Raw genomic sequence first — 19,273 nt, forward strand, 5'->3', positions numbered from 1 at the left:
CCTTTCTATTATGTTCCTGGTTTAATATATGCTTGCTTGCAGCTTTGCTTCAGTACTTGGATTAAGAACTTGTGTTAATAAATATGGTCTATTTGGTACTTTACTTCCATTGATTACCATAATGTCTTGCATCACATTTTGCTGCCTATAATAAAATATAAAATATTATTTTACAAATATATAAGATAGTAATTTGGAAAATCAGCAACTGAAATTAATAAGCCCAGAGCTCAAATTAAGAAATGATATGGTAATTTGTAACTGAGTTAAACTGACACTTATACAAAAAAAAGTTTCCATAATTTGCCTGCTTTTGTAAAGAAAACTTTATATAACTTAATAATACTCACATGGCGATTAAACACATACGTATGCGAGTGCAATCAATTGCATCAATAACTCTAGGAAAGGTACCAACTTGATAGAAGTTTTTAGCACTCTCTTGATATATTTTTATATGCTCACTGCATATATTTGTAATTGCTGACACTGACTACATAACACTATCATTACTATCACTCGAAGAAATGTCACTCCACATATTTATTTACTTTAAAAATCAAATATAATATAAATGCAATCCGGGGATATGATAAAGTAAACCCCAAAATATGTCGGATCGCAATTAGCTGTCATTTATGCTATCCACCGTAATGTCAAAATGGACAGATCGTTTATTGGCACGCACACGCTGTAATTTTCATACAAAGTACCCTCTTAATCTCCAGTTAGTCCTCCCAACGATAGATTGAAGTTAAAGATTGAAAATGAAGTACTTCGATAGGTTATTGGCAAGCTAAACTCAAAAAATAGATTGATATTTTAATCTATGGTAGCAATTTATGGATTAGGATCGATTATTAACATTGGGCGATAGAATGAATACAATATTATCCCGCACACGGCAGGGTAGGCAGAGGGAATCTAGTGTTAAGACACTCTGTTCCCCACTTTCTGCCGAATTCTGGGGACCGCGCTTTGCCTCGACACCAGAGCGAAGAAATGGAAATATAAATGTAAACAAATATTTCACTTCCTCGAGTGGGGATCGAACCCATAATCGTCGCGTTACAGTCACACTATTTACATTACCGTCTTTTTTTGAGGAGTGAAATAAAACATGTGAATAGATAAAAAAAATACTTTTTATTTACACAGTAAATAGTAATTCTAAGTTATTCATTATTGTACAAACTTCTTAAAGGCAGTCAGGTCATACGTTCATTTACACCTTTATTATAACTAAACGTTTTCATGTTACAGTTAGTTCTATATTTACTTTTTTAAGGTAGACAGAGCAGCTAGTGATGTAAGTCTCATATAAGAAAATGTATTTTTTTTTATACAGTGAAATATTGATCACCAATTTTTATTTTCACGCTGTATCCCGCATATAGTAGGATAGGGTAAGGGAACCTAGTGTTAAAACACTCCTTTCTCCTATTTCCGCTTGAATTTCGGTAATTGAAGGCTGAACTCAATGCCTTGTCTTGCAAGCATTAAGACATGCAAATAATTTTAATATTAAATAATAATAATAAGCCTTTATTTCTATGACTTGATAATAAAAAACACAAACTTAAAACTATAACAAATACATATTCAAGAGAGTCCGTTTTCATTTGCTGCCATCTGTACCCATTCCTTTCCAGCAATTTTTTTAATGTCATCTATCTAGCGGTCTTTAGGTTTTCCTAACCTTGTTTTACCACTTGGGCCCTTCCATTTAGTTACGCCGCTTTGTCCATCTATTATCTGTTGTCCGAGCAACATGACCTTCCCATTTCCATTTTAGACTTGAATTTTAATATATTAATATTATTTTTTATATTATTTTAATATATTATAATGTGTGTACCGAACCTACAATCAACACGTTTACAATCAGGCTGAAAAATATTTATTTATTATCATATAGTTATAATTAGTTTTTCGTAAACCGGCGGAATATGGGAAAGGGAATGTTTACGCTAGGTTTTCCCCCTGCCTACTTTGCTGTATGCAGGATACAGTGTGAAGATGATTTATTTGTACTCAGTTTTTTCTCTTATACATTAATATATAACGTATTATGATTCGTATAATATATAATGCTATAATCATTATCAATAAAAAATAATCATATGTATATGACGCATAATTTTTAATAAATTTGAGCAAAATCAAAAATAATAATTAATAACACTAAATTTTAACTAATTACTTATTTATTAAATAAACATAATGAAAAAAACATCTATCTTCAATTTCAATATTGACCTTATTATTTCCAATCAAAAATACATCAAAATAAAAAAAATATGTAACTTCCTTTTTTTAAACAAGCTAATGAACTTTACTTTCATTCTAATGAAAAAAAAAATTAAGTAAAAATACCAAATTCTTTAATATACATATTTGTCATTTGATCTAATGTCCCTAAATACAAAAACAAAGAATATTTCACTTGTGGTGTGTCTTTCCAAAAATTATAGTTATAGATATCTCTGTCTACCTTGGTAGGTTTTAAATTTCAATTTAGTATTTTATGCTTGAAATTCAGTTTTTGAAATTCAAATTCATTGTTATAAAAAAATATATATTTTTTTAATTCAATCAGAAAATCGTGAATTTAAATTATTAAAAGTTTACATGAAAATACTTAAAACGGACAATTTATTTAATAAACATTATTGACCCAAATTTAAAATGTATTTAAAGTTCTTAAATATGTTTCATTGAAAAATGTTAAATAGCGAGCCAAAGAATAAATTTAAATATTAAAGTCGAATTTTAGACTACAAAAAAACATTTAACTAATACCAATATTGCAATGCATTAGTGTTTGTTTATTTAAACAATACGAACTAGAATAATTCCTTTTGTATTGGATATTCCATATATCATCTATAGCATACATAACATGAATTTGAATTTGACTAATGAATTTGAACCTCAAACCCATATGAATCACAGCATATACAAGTAACACCTACATATATATCCTCCTGAGATGGTCGGTGGTGGTGATCGCGTTGCATTGCGGACATATTTTCTTAGCGCGCAATGATTGGAGCCAACATACCTAAAAAAAACTTGTAATTATTATTATTTCAACTTGAGCTCAGTCGTGGCGCGGATGTTCGCGACGGTTGTGGGTTCGATTCCCATTCAGGGTTAGGAAATATTTAATATTTTCCTTGCCTTCCTCTGGTAACGTGGCAAAGCGCGGCATTTAGGGCACAACCGTGCGACTGTAAATGCGATGACGTTAAATTTCGCCAATCAACATACAATGCTTCGAGAACTCCGCCGAAAGTAGATAAAAGAAATAAACTAAAAATAATAAGATTAAATTAGTTTTTGGTTATTTTTCATATAGCTAACGTAACTGAGTAAAAAATGTAAAATATTATTTACTTACTTCACAGTAGACGTGCCAACACTGTATGGACACCGCGGGGGACGTGTAGGGGCCGAGGCAGATCAAGCACTTTGCCTGCAACATACAAAAAAAAAAATTATTCTATAAATAATTTAAAAATGTACACAAATACCTTTTTCTGTACATTTTATAAATATGTAAATATTTGTGGGTTCAATAATATAAAAAATCTTAATAATAAACACAAAAGTGTTGAGTGGCGGAACTTAACGCCGCGCTTTCGCGCTTCGCGCCTCGTTACCAGAGCGAGAAAATGAAAATAAATATTTTTATAGTTTACCGTCGCACTTGAGCCACGACAGCCTCTATGTAATAATAATTATCTATCCTTCTAATAAAATTGTAACGCATCGGTGTCTGCACCTGGAATATAAGAAAAAATAATATTGGGGGCCTCTATTAATATAACACAACCCAAGCCACGCGGGGACCACTAGTTATTATTAAATGACTCACTTCTAACGATGAATTTTGTTTTCTTTCCAAATCTTTGATTTTAGCCTTTAACGCCTGTATTCGTGTCTGAAAGTAGAGTAATATATATTTAATAATATAAATAAAAATTATTCTTAAACGATTTTTTTTTGGTAATTATATTATAATGTAAATAGAGTAAGATTTTAGAAAGGAGTGCAACATAATATAATAGAGTACTACAGAATCTCATAGTTTTTTAAACTATTAATCAAAGCTAGAACCAGATATAGAAACAAAACTACCATACAATGTCAGACAGTAAAAGACGACAAATAAGAACTGTTAACTTATTTCAACACTACTTGATAATATGTAATGCTAATAGAATTGAATTGCACATAACGGAAAAGAACAGAAGAGTACAAATCAGAATAGAATGGAATATTATTTATACCACATAAAATTTACTTCTGTTCTTCAGAGCAAGATAGAAATATGTATACCATATATTATTATAAAGAGACAGATAAAGAATATAAGCTGTTAACTCACTTCAGCACTGGCCTCCACTATACCATTGGGTTTGTAGTCTGTAGATTCTTCTAGATTCTCTTGAGTGTCCATGTCATCTGAGTTGGGAGGTATTTCTGCCTGAAAATATAATATACATATATATATTATAACATATCTATACAGAAGCATAATAAAATTGTAACTGAGCACTCTATACACAGAAGATATATCAGAAAAACGATAATTTGTCAATGCTACAACTAAACTAAAAACAATAATTTTAAAAATTATGTTTGTGCATGCTAATCTCAGAGGTGGCTTCACCGATTCAAATACAGTTTTACTACTTTGTATTGTATTTAGCATTTGTTTTATTTAAAACTAACAACCCACCTGCGGCTTCACCAGCTCAAACTTATTGTTATAGAATATAACCAAATTATACAACATGGTTACATAAATTATGGCCTATGTGTTAATCTGAAGTATAAGCTATGTTCTTGTAAAATTTCATCTTAATCCGTATAGTAGTTTTCGTGTAAAAGTGAAAAAAACATCCATTTAGTGAGAAGAAAGATTAAAATTATTCCTTGAAAAATTAGTCAACAAAGTGTAGAGGTTCTCTTTGCTTGACTTGCTATATGTGGGATACTACATGAAACTAAACAAATGTTTTTGTTCTACTTACATCTGGTGCTATCCGTGAGGGGGAATATTGTGGAGGGCCATACAGTTCTGTGTCCTCGTCGCCGTCTACCACCTTTAAAACATAGACTATAATAGAATATACAGTGATCATCATATAACATCACATCACAGTTTCAAAAACTAGCTCCCGTTAATGTATAAATCTCTACTTTGGTTTAACCTACTAGTTCTGGTATTTATGGACATTTATATTTAAAAGTAAAGGAGAAATATGAAATTTGGCACACTTATAGTTGTAGTTTATATGTAGAAGTGCACAATGCTAATATTTTTCAATAATAATGCTCATAAAGTACTTGAAATCTACAAATAAAACAAATTACATTATTACATACACTATCAGTTTGACAGTATTTACACTTTTATGTTTATAAAGTGGCATACATGTTGCTATGGCGACGCCAACACATATTATTATACTTGTCAATTGTTTTTTTTTCCGAATGGACTTTATTGCTGTTGACCTGGATTGGTCTTGACAGCGTCACTGGGGATGGGAGAGTAGCTCGCCCCTGAGCGTCAATTGGTTCTCTAGTATATATAAATACACATGAATACCCACCAAGGCACAATCAGTGGACACTCTCCTCATGCAGATGGCGGGAATCGAACCTGTTTCTTGCAACGCTGTAGCTCTGACTCTCCACTCACCGCACCATTTGTATTCTGCGCCGAATTGGTTGTCTTGTTGTTCTGGTTCATCATTCTAAAGTAAAAAAAAATTATTAAAAATATAAATTTTTGCACTGACGTGAACTCGCAAAACACGGTAGAGGAAAAGAGACGCGGCATGGGGAAAGAGGGGAACCTAGTGTTAATACACTCCCGTTTCCCACGCACCGCATAATTTTCAAGAACGTCATCACCGCTTTTACCATATACATAAATAAAATTAATTTATTCTTTCTAATTTTAACTTAACAATATTTTATCTCTTAGGAGAGCGGCCAAATATAAATAATTTAAATTTAATCACCACCAAGTTCTTACTCCACTATTTATCCACAATACTAAAATATGTATTTGAACCTACTTCAACATCAATACTGCCTTCTGAACTGCTATCCGGCACATCCTCGTCCACTTCAGCCCCAGTCCTCTTCAAACATCTTAGGGCATGACGTTGTAATCTATAATAATATAAGTAAAACATATTTCAACAGTTTCTATTTGCTTAAAGTGAAATAATATTCATTTGAGAAAATTTTTAATTAAATTTGCTTTGAATTATTATAAATTGTATTTTTTGTGTGTCGCTTCTGCGCTCTTCTCTTATATTTTTCGCATTTTTTTAATATTTATCGATTTCTAACAATATATTTACCTCGACACTGGTAAAGTAGCGTTACATACAGGGCACTCCCCTTGTTGAGGCGGAGGGCTTCTCCTTCGCGACCGAAGACGCTTTAAACGATTTGTATGGACTCGCTGGAAATAATTTGTACATATTATTATTTGTAATACAAATATTTTACGCTGTATCCCAGATACAGTATGGTAGGCATGACAAATCTAGTGCTGAGACATTCCGCTCCTCACACATCGCACAATTTTCGAGACATTATGTATTGAATGTCGGAATTAAACGCCGCATTTCATCTTCTTCTTATAAAAATAATTTATTCCCGTAGTGTGTGAGTTGAGTCTCAGGAAAGACATGGTGTAAGGGGGAAGTTACTCAGAAAAATATTTAATATTTACTCGCACGCAACGGGTGGTGTTATTTTAAGCCACTCAAAATGCCTCGAAAAATTATACATGAAGTTAAAAAAATGACTGAATGAATGAATACAATACATACTTGAATGAAAGATTCATTTTGTTTCTATCTCTAGTAAAACAAAACAAGTTCTTAAATTACACCAGAGTGATGTACACATTCACAATGTTTAAAATTTAAAAGTAAATCATCCTGATTGACTTAAACGATGGTTGTGATTACAAATCCCATGTATTGAAATATTTATATTCATATTTCTTGACATTAGTCATTCAGTATTCGATAAATGAAAAAAATATATACAAATATTATAAAGCAGTGTTTATACGATGGAATGCACTAATCTCACAAACTTCTAATCTGTATTGAAAATTCTTTTTGTATTGTATACTCTATGGAGAAAGGGTATAGGCTATTTTATTGTGGCATGTGTGCAATACACAACTGTTACTTATAGACCATATAGGTTAAGCCATAGTTTTTCTATCTGGTAAATAGTAGTTAATGATTTTTTTTTGTTATACTTAAGTATACATCTAAGTATATTAAAAAGACAAAATTAACAATATAATTTTATGTTTTAATTTATCTTCTTAAGGTCTTAAAATCAGATTATTATTTAAAACTTTGAAACACTCTTTACACCATAAAATAAGATATATGTAATAATTATATTATGAAAAATATATATTTTAATAAACCAGATAAGAATTAAATAAGAGAGAAACCATTTTTAAATTAATTATTAATAATGATATAACTTATCCAAATAATATATCTTTTTAAATGTTATCACCTGATATACATCGCTACCAAGGCAACCGCTGACATCAACCTCCTCCAAATCAACATTACTACTGGACCCAGCGACTGGATTCGAACTGCCTGGACTGTTTACACTTATTTTTCTCTTACTACCATTAGATAACTTATTTAGTCTTTCCACTTCGAGCGACAGGTGGGTTTCTAACTCTCCCTGCCTTACAGTACAACTGCATACAGGACAATTGGGCAGCTCACTCACTTTCTTTCTACTTCTCACACAATTTAAAATAATATTCTCGTCAAATACTGTTGTAAAACTAGAATTTTGAGTTGAATTTGGATTTGTTTCCATATTAAACACGACTGGTAACATTTTATGTTTGTTGTACGTTTATAAATCTAAAAACATCGCGAGTTTTCTCGTATATTACTATTATATGGGCATTTAATAGCGTTTATCGAAGTTCGTTGTTGCCGTCGGAACTTCTCTTGTTGATTTAACTGCCATTATTTACGTAATTTAAGCGAATTTGTTTAATAGAAACAATAATAAATAAACGTTTATGACTGTTGTTTTTTTATTAGATTAGATGCCAATTGACAGTTGACATATCTAATTTGAGTTTGACAGTTGTGATGATATCTAGTCTGTGGGGTTTTATATAATTTTGTGTTGATTTACTATTAATAATGTTTGTTAATTACATAATCAAATGTTGTTAAAATCCTGTAAATTCATTAATTACTTTATAAAATTACATGAATGCAATCATAAATTAAAAAAAATATTTATTCATGGTAGCGTTAACTAGTATGACCCATAAATGACATGGAAGACTAACTACACAGTTATTGCATTTAGCCTACTTACTTACAAAAAAGGCAATATAATAAAAAAACGTTTATCAAAAACTGGATGAGAAAAAAACTGAGTTTAATCATTTCAATATTATTAATGCACTACAACAGAGGCTATTCGTACCCAGGGGCACAAAGTGTGACTATGTAAACGCCACAGGTTGTAGGTGGGTGGAAAGGAAGGAAAGAAAATAAAATATTAAATAATTTCATTTGTTCGCTCTAGTGTCGAGGCAAAGCGCAGCGATGAGTTCTGCCTCTGGATAAGATTCCCACGTTTATATAAGTACCCGCCCACACATGACAATATCCCTTGACAATAACCCTTCCTCCCTCCGATATGGTCGGGACAAAAACAGAACTTATCTACAATAATATTGACACACACATTATTATTGACAATTTTTTTTTTCATTATAGATTTTCTATAGGTTGTTTTGTAATAAAGTTAGCGTTTAAAATATCTTATCAAAATATAGTTAGGTTAGGTTATTATTTTTCCTTGTCTTTCCTAAATAACTTTAAAATTATCTCATCAATATGTATACATATATACAACATTTTAAATAATCACCGTAAAATTAGGGCAAGGCATTTGGTTAATATGTTTTAAATAAAATAGAGAACAATTTTAATTGTTTTAATATATGTTATTTTAGTCATTGGGTTCTGCACTGACGAGAGTCTCGACAGCATCACCACCATCAGGCTGTAAAATAAATATTTTTTAATAATATGTGGATGTTGCAAATTAAATATTCATCTACAATGATTGTAGATTGAATCTCTATTAAGAGAATACGCTTGAAATATAATAGTTAATTTAAATTTCGTCACATAACATGTGATTTTTGGGTGAAAAGTGAATCTTTGATCTACTAATATCTCGACAAACCAAAAGTATACTACTGAAATATTGGCAGAAACGTAGCTTAAAGACTGTAGGAGAGCATAAACAGACAATATTTCGAACGGGACAAACAAAATCAAAAGTCAAATTCACGCAAATAGAAGTTATGGAAGAAGAAGAATATAACATAAACTAACTTCTAAATCAGCAACAGTCAAAGGAGGTTCGTCTTCTCGTAACACAGTTTCACCGTCCAATTTCTTTAAATTGGGCAATCTCCGCGCCGCCTCCGACCTCCACACTTCTAACTCGCAACCGTCGTATAGAGGGTTACCAACAAATAACAAATCTTCTAGATTTGGTAATTCCTGTAAGCATTTAGCGTTTATTTATACATTTTCATAAAACAAATGACAATTATTTGGATATAAGCCAATGTACCAGCGATGAGAGTTACCTCCCGCTCTTAGAATGTGTCATGTGTTATACCCAACCAGTAGCTATTATCCATTTAATCATGTAGGTAAAGACGCAGACAAAAGCTAGTTAAAAATTAAGTAGGTAAGTATACCTGTAACTTGTTGAATTCGCCCCATTCTTTTACCAAATTGTTACTCATATAAAGAACTTTTAAGCTTCTCAAAACATTGATTCCTTTTAATTTTTCAATTAAATTGTACGATATCCACAATTCTTCTAATGTATCGCCGAGTGACTCCTTATGGACATTGAAAATAATTTAATTATATATTTTATTATTATTATTACACAATGTAAGTCAAAGCCAGTCCTCCGATTTTAATGCGGTCTTCATTAACATACATAACGATTCAAGAAGATAGGATACATACCACCGTCAGACATGTAGCATGATTCTAGTCTGCATAGCACGGTGGTGGTCTGTCTACACTGCTATATGTGGAAGATGCGAGACGTAAAAAGAATTTGGTAATTCAACTTACCATACCAGCAAAAGATTTAATATAATTCCTCCCAAGAGATAAAACACGCAATTTTTTCAAACTATTCAATCCCGTTACTTTTTCAATCATGTTTGTTGATAAACTTAGTTTTCTAAAGGAATAACAATTGTATGAATTGATAATTTATTTAGAATTAGATTTTTGTTTTTTTATTATACAAATTTATATTTTATATTTTTTCTATTACACAAATTATTAAAAATATAAAAAAAAAGTGCGAGGCCAGTCGTGGAGCAGGGGCAAGCGTGCAATGGTAAACGCAATAGATTGTGGGTTCTATTCCCACTAGAGGAAATGAAATATTTAATATTTTCACGTGGCAAGTGTGGAATTGAGGTCAGCCACTCAACATGCAATGCCTCCAGAATTCGCCAAAAGGCGGGAAACGGAAGTATCTTAATATAAACTGAGGATGTTAACCTAGGTTCCCTCTGTCTACCATGCTGTCATGAATTATAGTGTAAAGCTTAAAAGTATAAGTCATCTTGAAAAACCGTATATATAACCGTATTCCGTAACCGTAAATTATATACGTATAATAATTAAAGAATGCCACATTACATACTCGCAAGTAATAAGACTAGATAAGGAATTATCCATTTTTTCAATCGGAGGCCATTGAAATATTAAACTGACTTCGGTAGCCTGTGCTGCATGCTGGCCTGATTTCTCCTCCCATTTCTTTATAGCTTCTTTTATTGTAGTAGCCTTGTTCATTTTTTAATATTTGTATGGATATTATCTTTACTTGTGATTCTAGTAATAATTATGAAATTATTTATTAGCTTAGTAACCGTATTGATATAATATTAGCGTTGGAAATTACATATTAGTTACATTTTAAACAATTGTAGTAGTAATAGTAGTAGTTTACGTACTAAATTTATCCCGCTATTATTATAATATATTATCTAAGAAATGTATAATAACATTACATATTTTTGTACTTACAATTCTTTGTAAACCATAGACAAAATTAACTTTTTAATCTGTATGCACGCTACACCCGGAGCGTTGCCCTGTCAATATCCTATATGAAGTGAACTACGCATTATATTTTGTGGAAGTACCACGAAATGGCGGACTATTTTACTTACAAAGTTAAACTATTAAACAGCTGAATATCTTTTGGCATTAATTTTCTAATTTAAACGCAAACTATTGAAAAAGTGTTTTTTCGGCACATGTCATGTCATTTTGACATTTTTAATTTTTCAGAAATACCATAGTACCTATTGCATTTTTCTTTCACGATTTACTTTTTTTTAATTAAAAAAAAAAACAAACGCCAATCTATTCTCAATTGATTTGTGTTTACTGAAGTGCTTTTATTTACATTTCGTGTTATGTATACGTTTTTAACTTATATTTCTTCTTAAAAATACAAAATAACTTAAATAACATGAATAAAATCGATAATGTTATTTTTAGTGCCTGCGCCAAGACAAAAGGTAAAAAAATTGTCAACTTTTGAATTCCCGCTGTTTTTAAAATTTTGTATAAACAATTATATTAATGTCATTTAAATGTTAATATAATATTCATACTTTAAAAACTTAATTTTCTATTTATTTAGTAAACAAAGGCCTTTTTTAAGTTAAAGATTACTATAGATAAAATGTTAAACTTAAATTGTTACTTACTTATAAAAAAAATTATATATTTCATGATGATTTATTGCCTTTAATTTAGTATTGCAAATAAATATATTTGTAATTTCTAGATAAAATGATGACGCCCAAAGTAAGGGAAGTGAATGTGGTTCCTATGAGTTCAGTGAAGGTAAAAATTATACATTTAAACGTATTTTCAATTAAATGTCATTTTTGAGAGGCTGTCTTGGCCCAGGGTCACAAGGTGTGATTGTAACGGGACGGTACTGGGTTCGATCCCCACTCGAGGAATTTATATTTTCATTTCTTTGTTCTGGTTTTGAGGTAAAGCGCAGTGTTGAGTTTCGCCACTCGACACGCAATGCTTCGAAAATTCGGCGGAAAGTGGGGAACGGAGTATTTTAACATTAGGTTCCTTCTGCCTATTTTTCTGTGTGGAATACACTTTGCAGGTGATTTAATTTGATTTTTATGTGATTATTTCTAAACATGCGTATATACTATAAATGTAAGTTTTTGGTTGATAAATGTACTACTAAATTAACTGTTTTCTTAAATTGGCTGAAACTTTAGTTTTGAATGTACAGATATTGTTGTGAAAATAATAATATTAGTAGAATAATAAAACCATTGCGTTCTAATACTAACAGAGAGGCCGTCACAGAACAGGGTGCAAGCATGCAACTGTAATAGCAATGGATTTCCCAGATTCCCAGAAGATATCTTGCTATGCGTGTGTATAGTGTGTGTGATACAGTGTGAGGCTTAAAATAAATAACTGATATAATATACCTCATATAAAGCAGCATAGGCAGCTATTACTCCGACACTGCTAAACACACTCGACACAAAATAATTCAATTCCCAGAGTGAGAATTAAACCCAGAACATCATATTTAATAATAAATTAATTTATTATTCCACAGAAAGAAGTGTTAAGTGATGATGAGAATGAAGATGTTGTGTTATGTAAGATGTGCAACAAAGGATTTATATCTGAAATGGCACTGTTGAACCATGCCCGGGTGGAACACCTTGATGAATATATGGCTGGGAAAGAATTATGTGTGAAGCAGAGTTGTAAGGTAATTTTATTAGATCTTTTATTCTTTTTAGGATTGTTTATTTAATAATCTAAATATTATAATTATTGGTTCTGGGTTCAATTCCTACTTAAGAAATGTGTTGTGGGTTTGATGCCCCCAGGGGAATTTTTAAATTATTTTTATTACCTCACTCTAGTAACAAGTCAAAGCCCGGCGTTAAATATTGTCACTCAATATATATTGAGTATAATATTTTGAAAATGGAGAACAAACTGTTTTAATACTAGGTGTCCTCTGCCTACCCTATGTACCCTTGTGGGATACAGCATGTGATTGCTTTCTTACCCAACTCCACGACGCATAATAAGGTAATGTGCTTATTTGTGTTTATTTTGAGGACTGACTGACTTTTGTGTTTTTATAATTATTTATATTAATTACTTTTTAGAAAAGAAAAGTAACGCAAGACGACGAAGAGCAAATAAAAATTAAAACAGAAGCTCTAATATCATCGATGGAGCCCACCGACATAATGAGTCTAGCGTCCAACGACATCAGTTATATTATAATAAATAATGGACAACCTGAAATAAAGAAATGGAAACGATTGGTAAGAATTCTACTTATTCTTACTTGTCTGGTTTTTTTTTCACTTTTATACTATATCCCGCTTAAAGCAGGGTAGGCAGAGGGAACCCAGTGTTAAGGAATATTGTTAGAAATCGAAAACGGTTAGCCTTTTTAAAATAACACGATAAAAATACATACCGTCGATATGTTTTTAAAGTACTCGGATAGAGGTTCCACGTAATTATAATAAGTGACATGTATCACTCAATAACAACACTATACACTAGACACCTTCCAATCAGGGCTTCCGCCTACAAACAACTGTTCCCCTTTGACACAATTCCACTGCTTTTATTGTCTTTTTCACCTAAAACTACCCACTTTTACACGAGTACGCTAACAATATAATATTTTGGTGGAATATAACGGCGCTTTTTATCTTGTAACGAAAACGAGGAAATGGTAATAATTCATTCCCCCGAGTGGAAATTGAACATGTGCCGCTGCTCTACGGCGGCCTCAATTTTATAAACGTTATTTTTTAATATATTTTAGAAATACAATCAAAATATAATCTTTATACTGTGTGAAAATGTGCATATTACCGGTTCAAAATTCTTATAATTCAAATTCTTATAATATTTTCTTTCCTTTGAGCGAAATAACATTCTGATAACGTTTGTATCTTATGAATTTTCTATATTTATTTATTTCTATATTTATATATTATTATACTTATTTCTAAATTGTAATTATATGTATTATAATTACAATTTAGAATATTATACTAATTTTTGTATAAGATTTTAAAAAAATGGGAATTTTTTTTCAGAATGGCAAAGCAATGAAAGTTATCAAGACTGTTGTCAAAAAGAAGGAGGTGAAAGCTATAAGGTACATGTCATCATAATTTACATAATTATAATTTCGCACATCAATCGTGGCGTATGGGCACAAGTGTGTGACTGTACAGGCGACAGGTTGTGGGTTCGGTACCCACTCGAGGAAGTGAAATATTAATTTACGTTTATATTTCCATTTCTTTGCTGTGGTGTCAAGGCAAAGCGCGGCGTTGAGTTCTGCCACTCAACACGCAATGCCTCCAGAATTCGGCAGGAAGTGGGGAACGGAGTGTCTTACACTAGGTTCCCTCTGCCTACCCTGCAGTGTGCGGGATACAGCATGAAGCTGTTTTAATTATTGATTAAAAAAAAAGTCCTGCTTAGTTTCTTGCGCCGGTTCTTCCCACGTCTGAGGCATAACTTTAGTGAACTGATGTTAACGTTCAAAAAAGCATATAACTTCTTATTTTTAATAACACAAATAAATAAATAAAATAAACTCCTAGGGGGGCGTCGACGGCTCTTCTAAACTACAAATATATATTTAATTATTTGTGACAATGAGACCTTTGAAACCTATATTCTGTATTTCGCATACAGCAGGGTAGGCAGAGGGTTTATTTTTTTATCAAAAATTGGAACCCATTCCCCTCTATTTTTTTCCAGCGGACCCTTCGAGTGTCTCCAGCCATCTCCCCACAATTCAGAGGGCCTCTGCCATCAAATGTTCCTATCCTGTTGCGAGTATTCGACACATTACAGAGACGAACATACACGACGGCGGAAAGCGTTGAAATGTCAAGTTTGCGAGAAACTACTGGTGGAGAATGATAGCCTGTATCCGCATTGTTGTGAGGTTAGGCCTCCTTTTATTTATTTTTGTTATTTAAATTACGAGAATAATAGACATTGTAAAAGGAAATGTTCTTTTTGATTTTTTTCCCCTCCGGTACAACAACGGTGTATGGACGGTGTATGCTTCACGCTGTATCTCTCACGCACCGTAGGATTTTCGAGCTCCACGCGCGGTTTTACTTATTAAAAAGCAAGATAATTAAATATTATTAGTTAAAGTTTATTTCCACGAGTCGGAGTTACACCTACAATCGTCGTTACAGCACATTTTTATTTTTTTTTATATAGAAAAAAAAATGCTGTCGTATGTGCGAATATAGTTTAAAATTATTTATTTAGATTTTCTTGTTCGTGTAAGATAAAGCGGTTGAGTCAGCCACTCAACACGTAATGTCCCGATAATAAGACCATTAGATACAAACAATCCTGCCATTTGAGGGATATAGAGTGAATTTTTTTTCCAGGTATGTGGCATGAGTTTCCCATCAACAAAAGACTTAAAAGACCACACGCAAACAGCTCACATCAAACTGAAACCCTTCCAGTGTAACATCTGCCTGAAAAGGTTCACCCAACAGGCCGGAGTTCAACAACACATGAGGATGCACAGCGGAGATAGACCATTCAAATGCACTTTTTGCCCCAAGGCCTTTACTCAAAAATCAGGATTGGATCAGCATTTGAGAATTCATACGAAAATAAAGCCTTACAGATGTATTATATGCGATAAATCATTTTGTCAGTCTGTCCATTTGCAGCAACATATGAGGACTCACACCAACGTAGCTCCGTTTGAATGTGGTATATGTCATAAACGTTTCAAACAGTCAAGTCATTTGAATTATCACGTAAAATATCATAATAATGCCGCCATGAGTGAGGATCAAAAGAAAAAATATGCAACATTAATGAAATTGGTCAGTAAAAGTGATATGAATATCGAAGTCGAAGTTGAAGTTGATGCGGTGGAGGACGGGGTGTTGGGCCACGTTGAAAGTGTTGCCAGTGTTGAAAGTGTTGACGATGTTGAAAGTGTTGAAAATGTTGATAATATTGGAAATGTTGAGGAATATGTGGTTAGTGGTAGTAGTGGGTGGTGAGAGGGGACGGGATTGGCGGTTTAGTTTTTTTGATGCCGAATATTAAAGAATGAATTATTTTCATTTTTTTCTTTGGGGCTAACACACAATAGCGTTGAGTTCCGCCATTAAACATGCAATATCTAAAAAATTGGGCGGTGTGTTTGTGTGTACGCGGTACAACGGTCGGTGACCATCTTGTTAACGCCGCCATTTTGTACAGATAAAATATACTACATTTGAGGTCATGTTATTTGTTTATTTTGGTATGGGCTTCCAAACTTTATATCAGATTTAATTATTTATTATATTTAGTTTTATTCTTGTAGATTTGTTAATATTAAAAGTCTTGATCACATATTTACACGAAAAATTTATTAACTTAAACCGACGTCAGGGAAGTGAGAAACTTTTATATTTCTAAATATCTTTGTATATTTATAAAAAATGTATATTTTCTGAATTACAAGTGACATATTTCATGAACTTTGTCACAGTGAATTACATGTATATATTTACATACTAGCGCTAATAGGTATTTTTTAAACATAATAAATAAATAAATAATAATAACTTTATTTATCACCATTTACAGTTTCTTGAATACAAGGTAACTTAGGATAGGTTAACTATACATTTAGTGCAATTTTAGTGGATGCCACTGTTGCCGTACAGAGCTGTATTACGCCATACAGTACCAACCCCTCAGATTTGGTAACATTTAGTAGTAGCTAGGTAAACAATAATATATTGTAAACTGCATACATCCTAAAATTAATTAGATTTTTACATTTATAGTTATTATAATTCAAAGTTGTTATATTAAAATATTTCATAATTTAGCTTTTAATATATTAGGTATAGGTGTATAAACTTTCTTCTGAAGTCATTCTTTCAATTAGTGAAAACCACATAAAATACATGACGTAGATTAATGTTTTTGTTGTTGTATCATTGATGGGATGAAAGTTTTATTTTAGCATATCTTTTACAATTTGAAGTACATATTTATTATAATTGAGGTCAGTTGAGACGCAGGAGCACAACCGATTGCAAACGAGACAGGCGGTGGATTCTATTCTCACTTACATTTAATATTTTCATTTCCTCTCTCGTTACGAGGCAAAGCGCGGCATTAAGTACCGCCACTCAACACGCAATTCTTCTAGAATTAGGCTCTAGCATATCCTCTGCCTACCGCTTACCTGCTATGTACGGGATACAGCGAGAATAAAAAATATAAAGTTTTGCTTCACAACCACTTCTATCTTACAATGAAAATGACATAAAAATCAGTTCAGCTGTTAAACGGAGATTAGCTACAAACAAAAAGACAGACAAAAATGTTAAATGTTTATTTATGTTTCAGTATCGTGTAAATAACTAGGCACTTCGTTTTTTTTCGTACGTTAGAATTTTTTCTATTATGAAATATTTTTAGAAAACGCTCTTAAACGGGATGTAAACTCGCGCAATTAAAGACTAACAGTAAGCAAGGCGCGAGTTCGAGTCCCGCTACGTTCAAATATTTATACGTTTTCTAGAAAAAATATAACTAAAAATAAAATTTAAATAATTTTCTTTTTTTTTTTTGTATTATTAATATAAGTATTGTATATAACTATGTTAAGGAGTTACAGTAAAATAGATGTTTGCACTTGTAGTTCGTTTATAATAAACTGTTTTTTTTTTTTAATTATTTTTAAAAGCTTTTATTTACTTTCACCTATCCATTGACTGTAATCAAATTTTGCAAGTTAAATTTGATTCAGTTCCCGCTTGCCGATTGAGCTAAAATTTTGCATACATGTATAATCGGATGACGATGCGATATTAATATGACATAGAGCCGGTCTGATGATGGAGCTGGACGGTGGCCATAGGAACTCCGTAATTAAACAACGTAACCCCACCGAGTTTGATTCGCCTTGCTAACTAGTGAAAATCTCGAATTAAAAATACTGAAAAGTAAAAAATAATACAAAAGAAAAAAATATTTTTTTAAAACAAGCTTTTATTAAGTATTTGTTAATAAAATGAACTAAAACGTTAACAATAAATTAACTCTAATAATAAATATAATACTTAATAAGTTAATTGGAAGCTTCTTCGTCTAAGACAAAATAATTCCTTACCTATATATTTTTAACACTAAAACTTTACGCCTTAATTAATAATTCCCCCTTTTTATCACTACCAATTTTATAAATAATAAAAGCGTGTTATATTTTGATCGTATACTTAATTAAGAACATTCACTACTTTCTTTTTCTCTCGCTATCAAATTTTAATCAAAGATTACTATTGTGGTAACGAGACAAAGCGCAGCGCTTTGTTGTTGAGCGTTTTTCCGAGAATTCGGTAGACACTGGGGAACGAAAGCGACTTGATGGGAATGGAGTGTCTAACACTAGTTTCCCTGTCCCTACAATTGTAAACTTTATATACAACCTAGCTGTTTGAATGAAGTTGCAACTTGCGAGCATTACGAGTTCTCAGAATCATCAATTAAAATAAACAAGTCGGTATAGTCAGTCTTACAAGACCGACGAGACATTTCTAGAGAGGAACGCTTACTGTTGTGGATTCAAAAATTAGGCAGAAGTAACCCAATATTACAACACGTCGATCGCACCCACCCCCAATTATGGAGATTTTGTTAAATAAAATTATTGATCCTTAGTTACTTTTATTAAATTAGTTAATCAATTTTACATTTTTAAATATATATTATAAAAAAGATACATTTAAAAATATAAAAAAAAACCACTCTTCCGAGGGCGGGACAAGGGTCCAAGCCATCGGTGGCTAGGGCTCCAGAGAGAGGAACCTCCGCACAATACGTGCCGTCTCAAGTAATACTGCCTTCTGTATCCGGTTCTTGATCCAACAGCTAAGCGATAGCCTCTTAAGGTGTTGGTCGAGGCTTTTCGCTATTAAACCGTTAACCGAAACCACTATCGGCACAATGATAGCCGCATTGACATCCCACATGGCGGTAATCTCATGGGCTAGGTCCAAATATTTAGA

General features: G+C 32.0%; 3 protein-coding genes across 3 annotated transcripts; 1 reads left to right on the forward strand and 2 right to left on the reverse strand.

The window, feature by feature from the left end:
* Positions 1–1,127: 1,127 nt before the first annotated feature.
* RNF220 (ring finger protein 220) lies at positions 1,128–8,158 on the reverse strand. The gene is made up of 9 exons (XM_085186960.1): positions 7,579–8,158; positions 6,387–6,490; positions 6,096–6,192; positions 5,625–5,768; positions 5,043–5,114; positions 4,394–4,492; positions 3,881–3,946; positions 3,404–3,478; positions 1,128–3,064 (listed from the first exon to the last, which is right to left on the reverse strand). The coding sequence occupies exons 1-9, from the start codon at positions 7,918–7,920 to the stop codon at positions 2,972–2,974; spliced, it is 1,092 nt and encodes a 363-aa protein (XP_085043086.1). The 5' UTR covers positions 7,921–8,158; the 3' UTR covers positions 1,128–2,971.
* Positions 8,159–9,031: 873 nt separating this feature from the next.
* On the reverse strand, positions 9,032–11,330 carry LOC146538456 (dynein axonemal light chain 1-like). Its single transcript, XM_085186961.1, has 6 exons — positions 11,190–11,330; positions 10,804–10,994; positions 10,218–10,329; positions 9,827–9,973; positions 9,453–9,623; positions 9,032–9,114 (listed from the first exon to the last, which is right to left on the reverse strand). The coding sequence occupies exons 2-6, from the start codon at positions 10,953–10,955 to the stop codon at positions 9,061–9,063; spliced, it is 636 nt and encodes a 211-aa protein (XP_085043087.1). The 5' UTR covers positions 10,956–10,994; positions 11,190–11,330; the 3' UTR covers positions 9,032–9,060.
* Positions 11,331–11,549: 219 nt separating this feature from the next.
* Positions 11,550–17,942, forward strand: LOC146538457 (uncharacterized). The gene is made up of 7 exons (XM_085186958.1): positions 11,550–11,689; positions 11,962–12,020; positions 12,778–12,936; positions 13,346–13,507; positions 14,300–14,361; positions 14,976–15,165; positions 15,629–17,942. Exons 1-7 carry the CDS (start codon positions 11,641–11,643, stop codon positions 16,262–16,264), a joined length of 1,317 nt encoding a protein of 438 aa, XP_085043084.1. The 5' UTR covers positions 11,550–11,640; the 3' UTR covers positions 16,265–17,942.
* Positions 17,943–19,273: the final 1,331 nt, after the last annotated feature.

The sequence above is a fragment of the Heliconius melpomene genome, chromosome 6 (genome assembly GCF_056956725.1).
Source record: "Heliconius melpomene rosina isolate 202511_hmr_F chromosome 6, ASM5695672v1, whole genome shotgun sequence".
In the NCBI taxonomy this organism is placed as follows: domain Eukaryota; kingdom Metazoa; phylum Arthropoda; class Insecta; order Lepidoptera; family Nymphalidae; genus Heliconius; species Heliconius melpomene.

Excerpts from the sequence above, each read along its gene's own strand:
- LOC146538457 (XM_085186958.1), top strand. The coding sequence starts at position 11,641 with ATGAATAAAATCGATAATGTTATTTTTAGTGCCTGCGCCAAGACAAAA. Across the intron at positions 12,021-12,777 it reads TTCCTATGAGTTCAGTGAAG|AAAGAAGTGTTAAGTGATGA; the intron begins GTAAAAATTATA and ends ATTATTCCACAG. Across the intron at positions 15,166-15,628 it reads TGTATCCGCATTGTTGTGAG|GTATGTGGCATGAGTTTCCC; the intron begins GTTAGGCCTCCT and ends TTTTTTTTCCAG.
- LOC146538456 (XM_085186961.1), bottom strand. The coding sequence starts at position 10,955 with ATGAACAAGGCTACTACAATAAAAGAAGCTATAAAGAAATGGGAGGAG. Across the intron at positions 9,624-9,826 it reads GCGAATTCAACAAGTTACAG|GAATTACCAAATCTAGAAGA; the intron begins GTATACTTACCT and ends AAATGCTTACAG. Across the intron at positions 9,115-9,452 it reads TGACTGTTGCTGATTTAGAA|CCTGATGGTGGTGATGCTGT; the intron begins GTTAGTTTATGT and ends TTTATTTTACAG.
- RNF220 (XM_085186960.1), bottom strand. The coding sequence starts at position 7,920 with ATGTTACCAGTCGTGTTTAATATGGAAACAAATCCAAATTCAACTCAA. Across the intron at positions 6,491-7,578 it reads TTGGTAGCGATGTATATCAG|CGAGTCCATACAAATCGTTT; the intron begins GTGATAACATTT and ends AATTATTTCCAG. Across the intron at positions 3,479-3,880 it reads AACAAAATTCATCGTTAGAA|GCAAAGTGCTTGATCTGCCT; the intron begins GTGAGTCATTTA and ends TGTATGTTGCAG.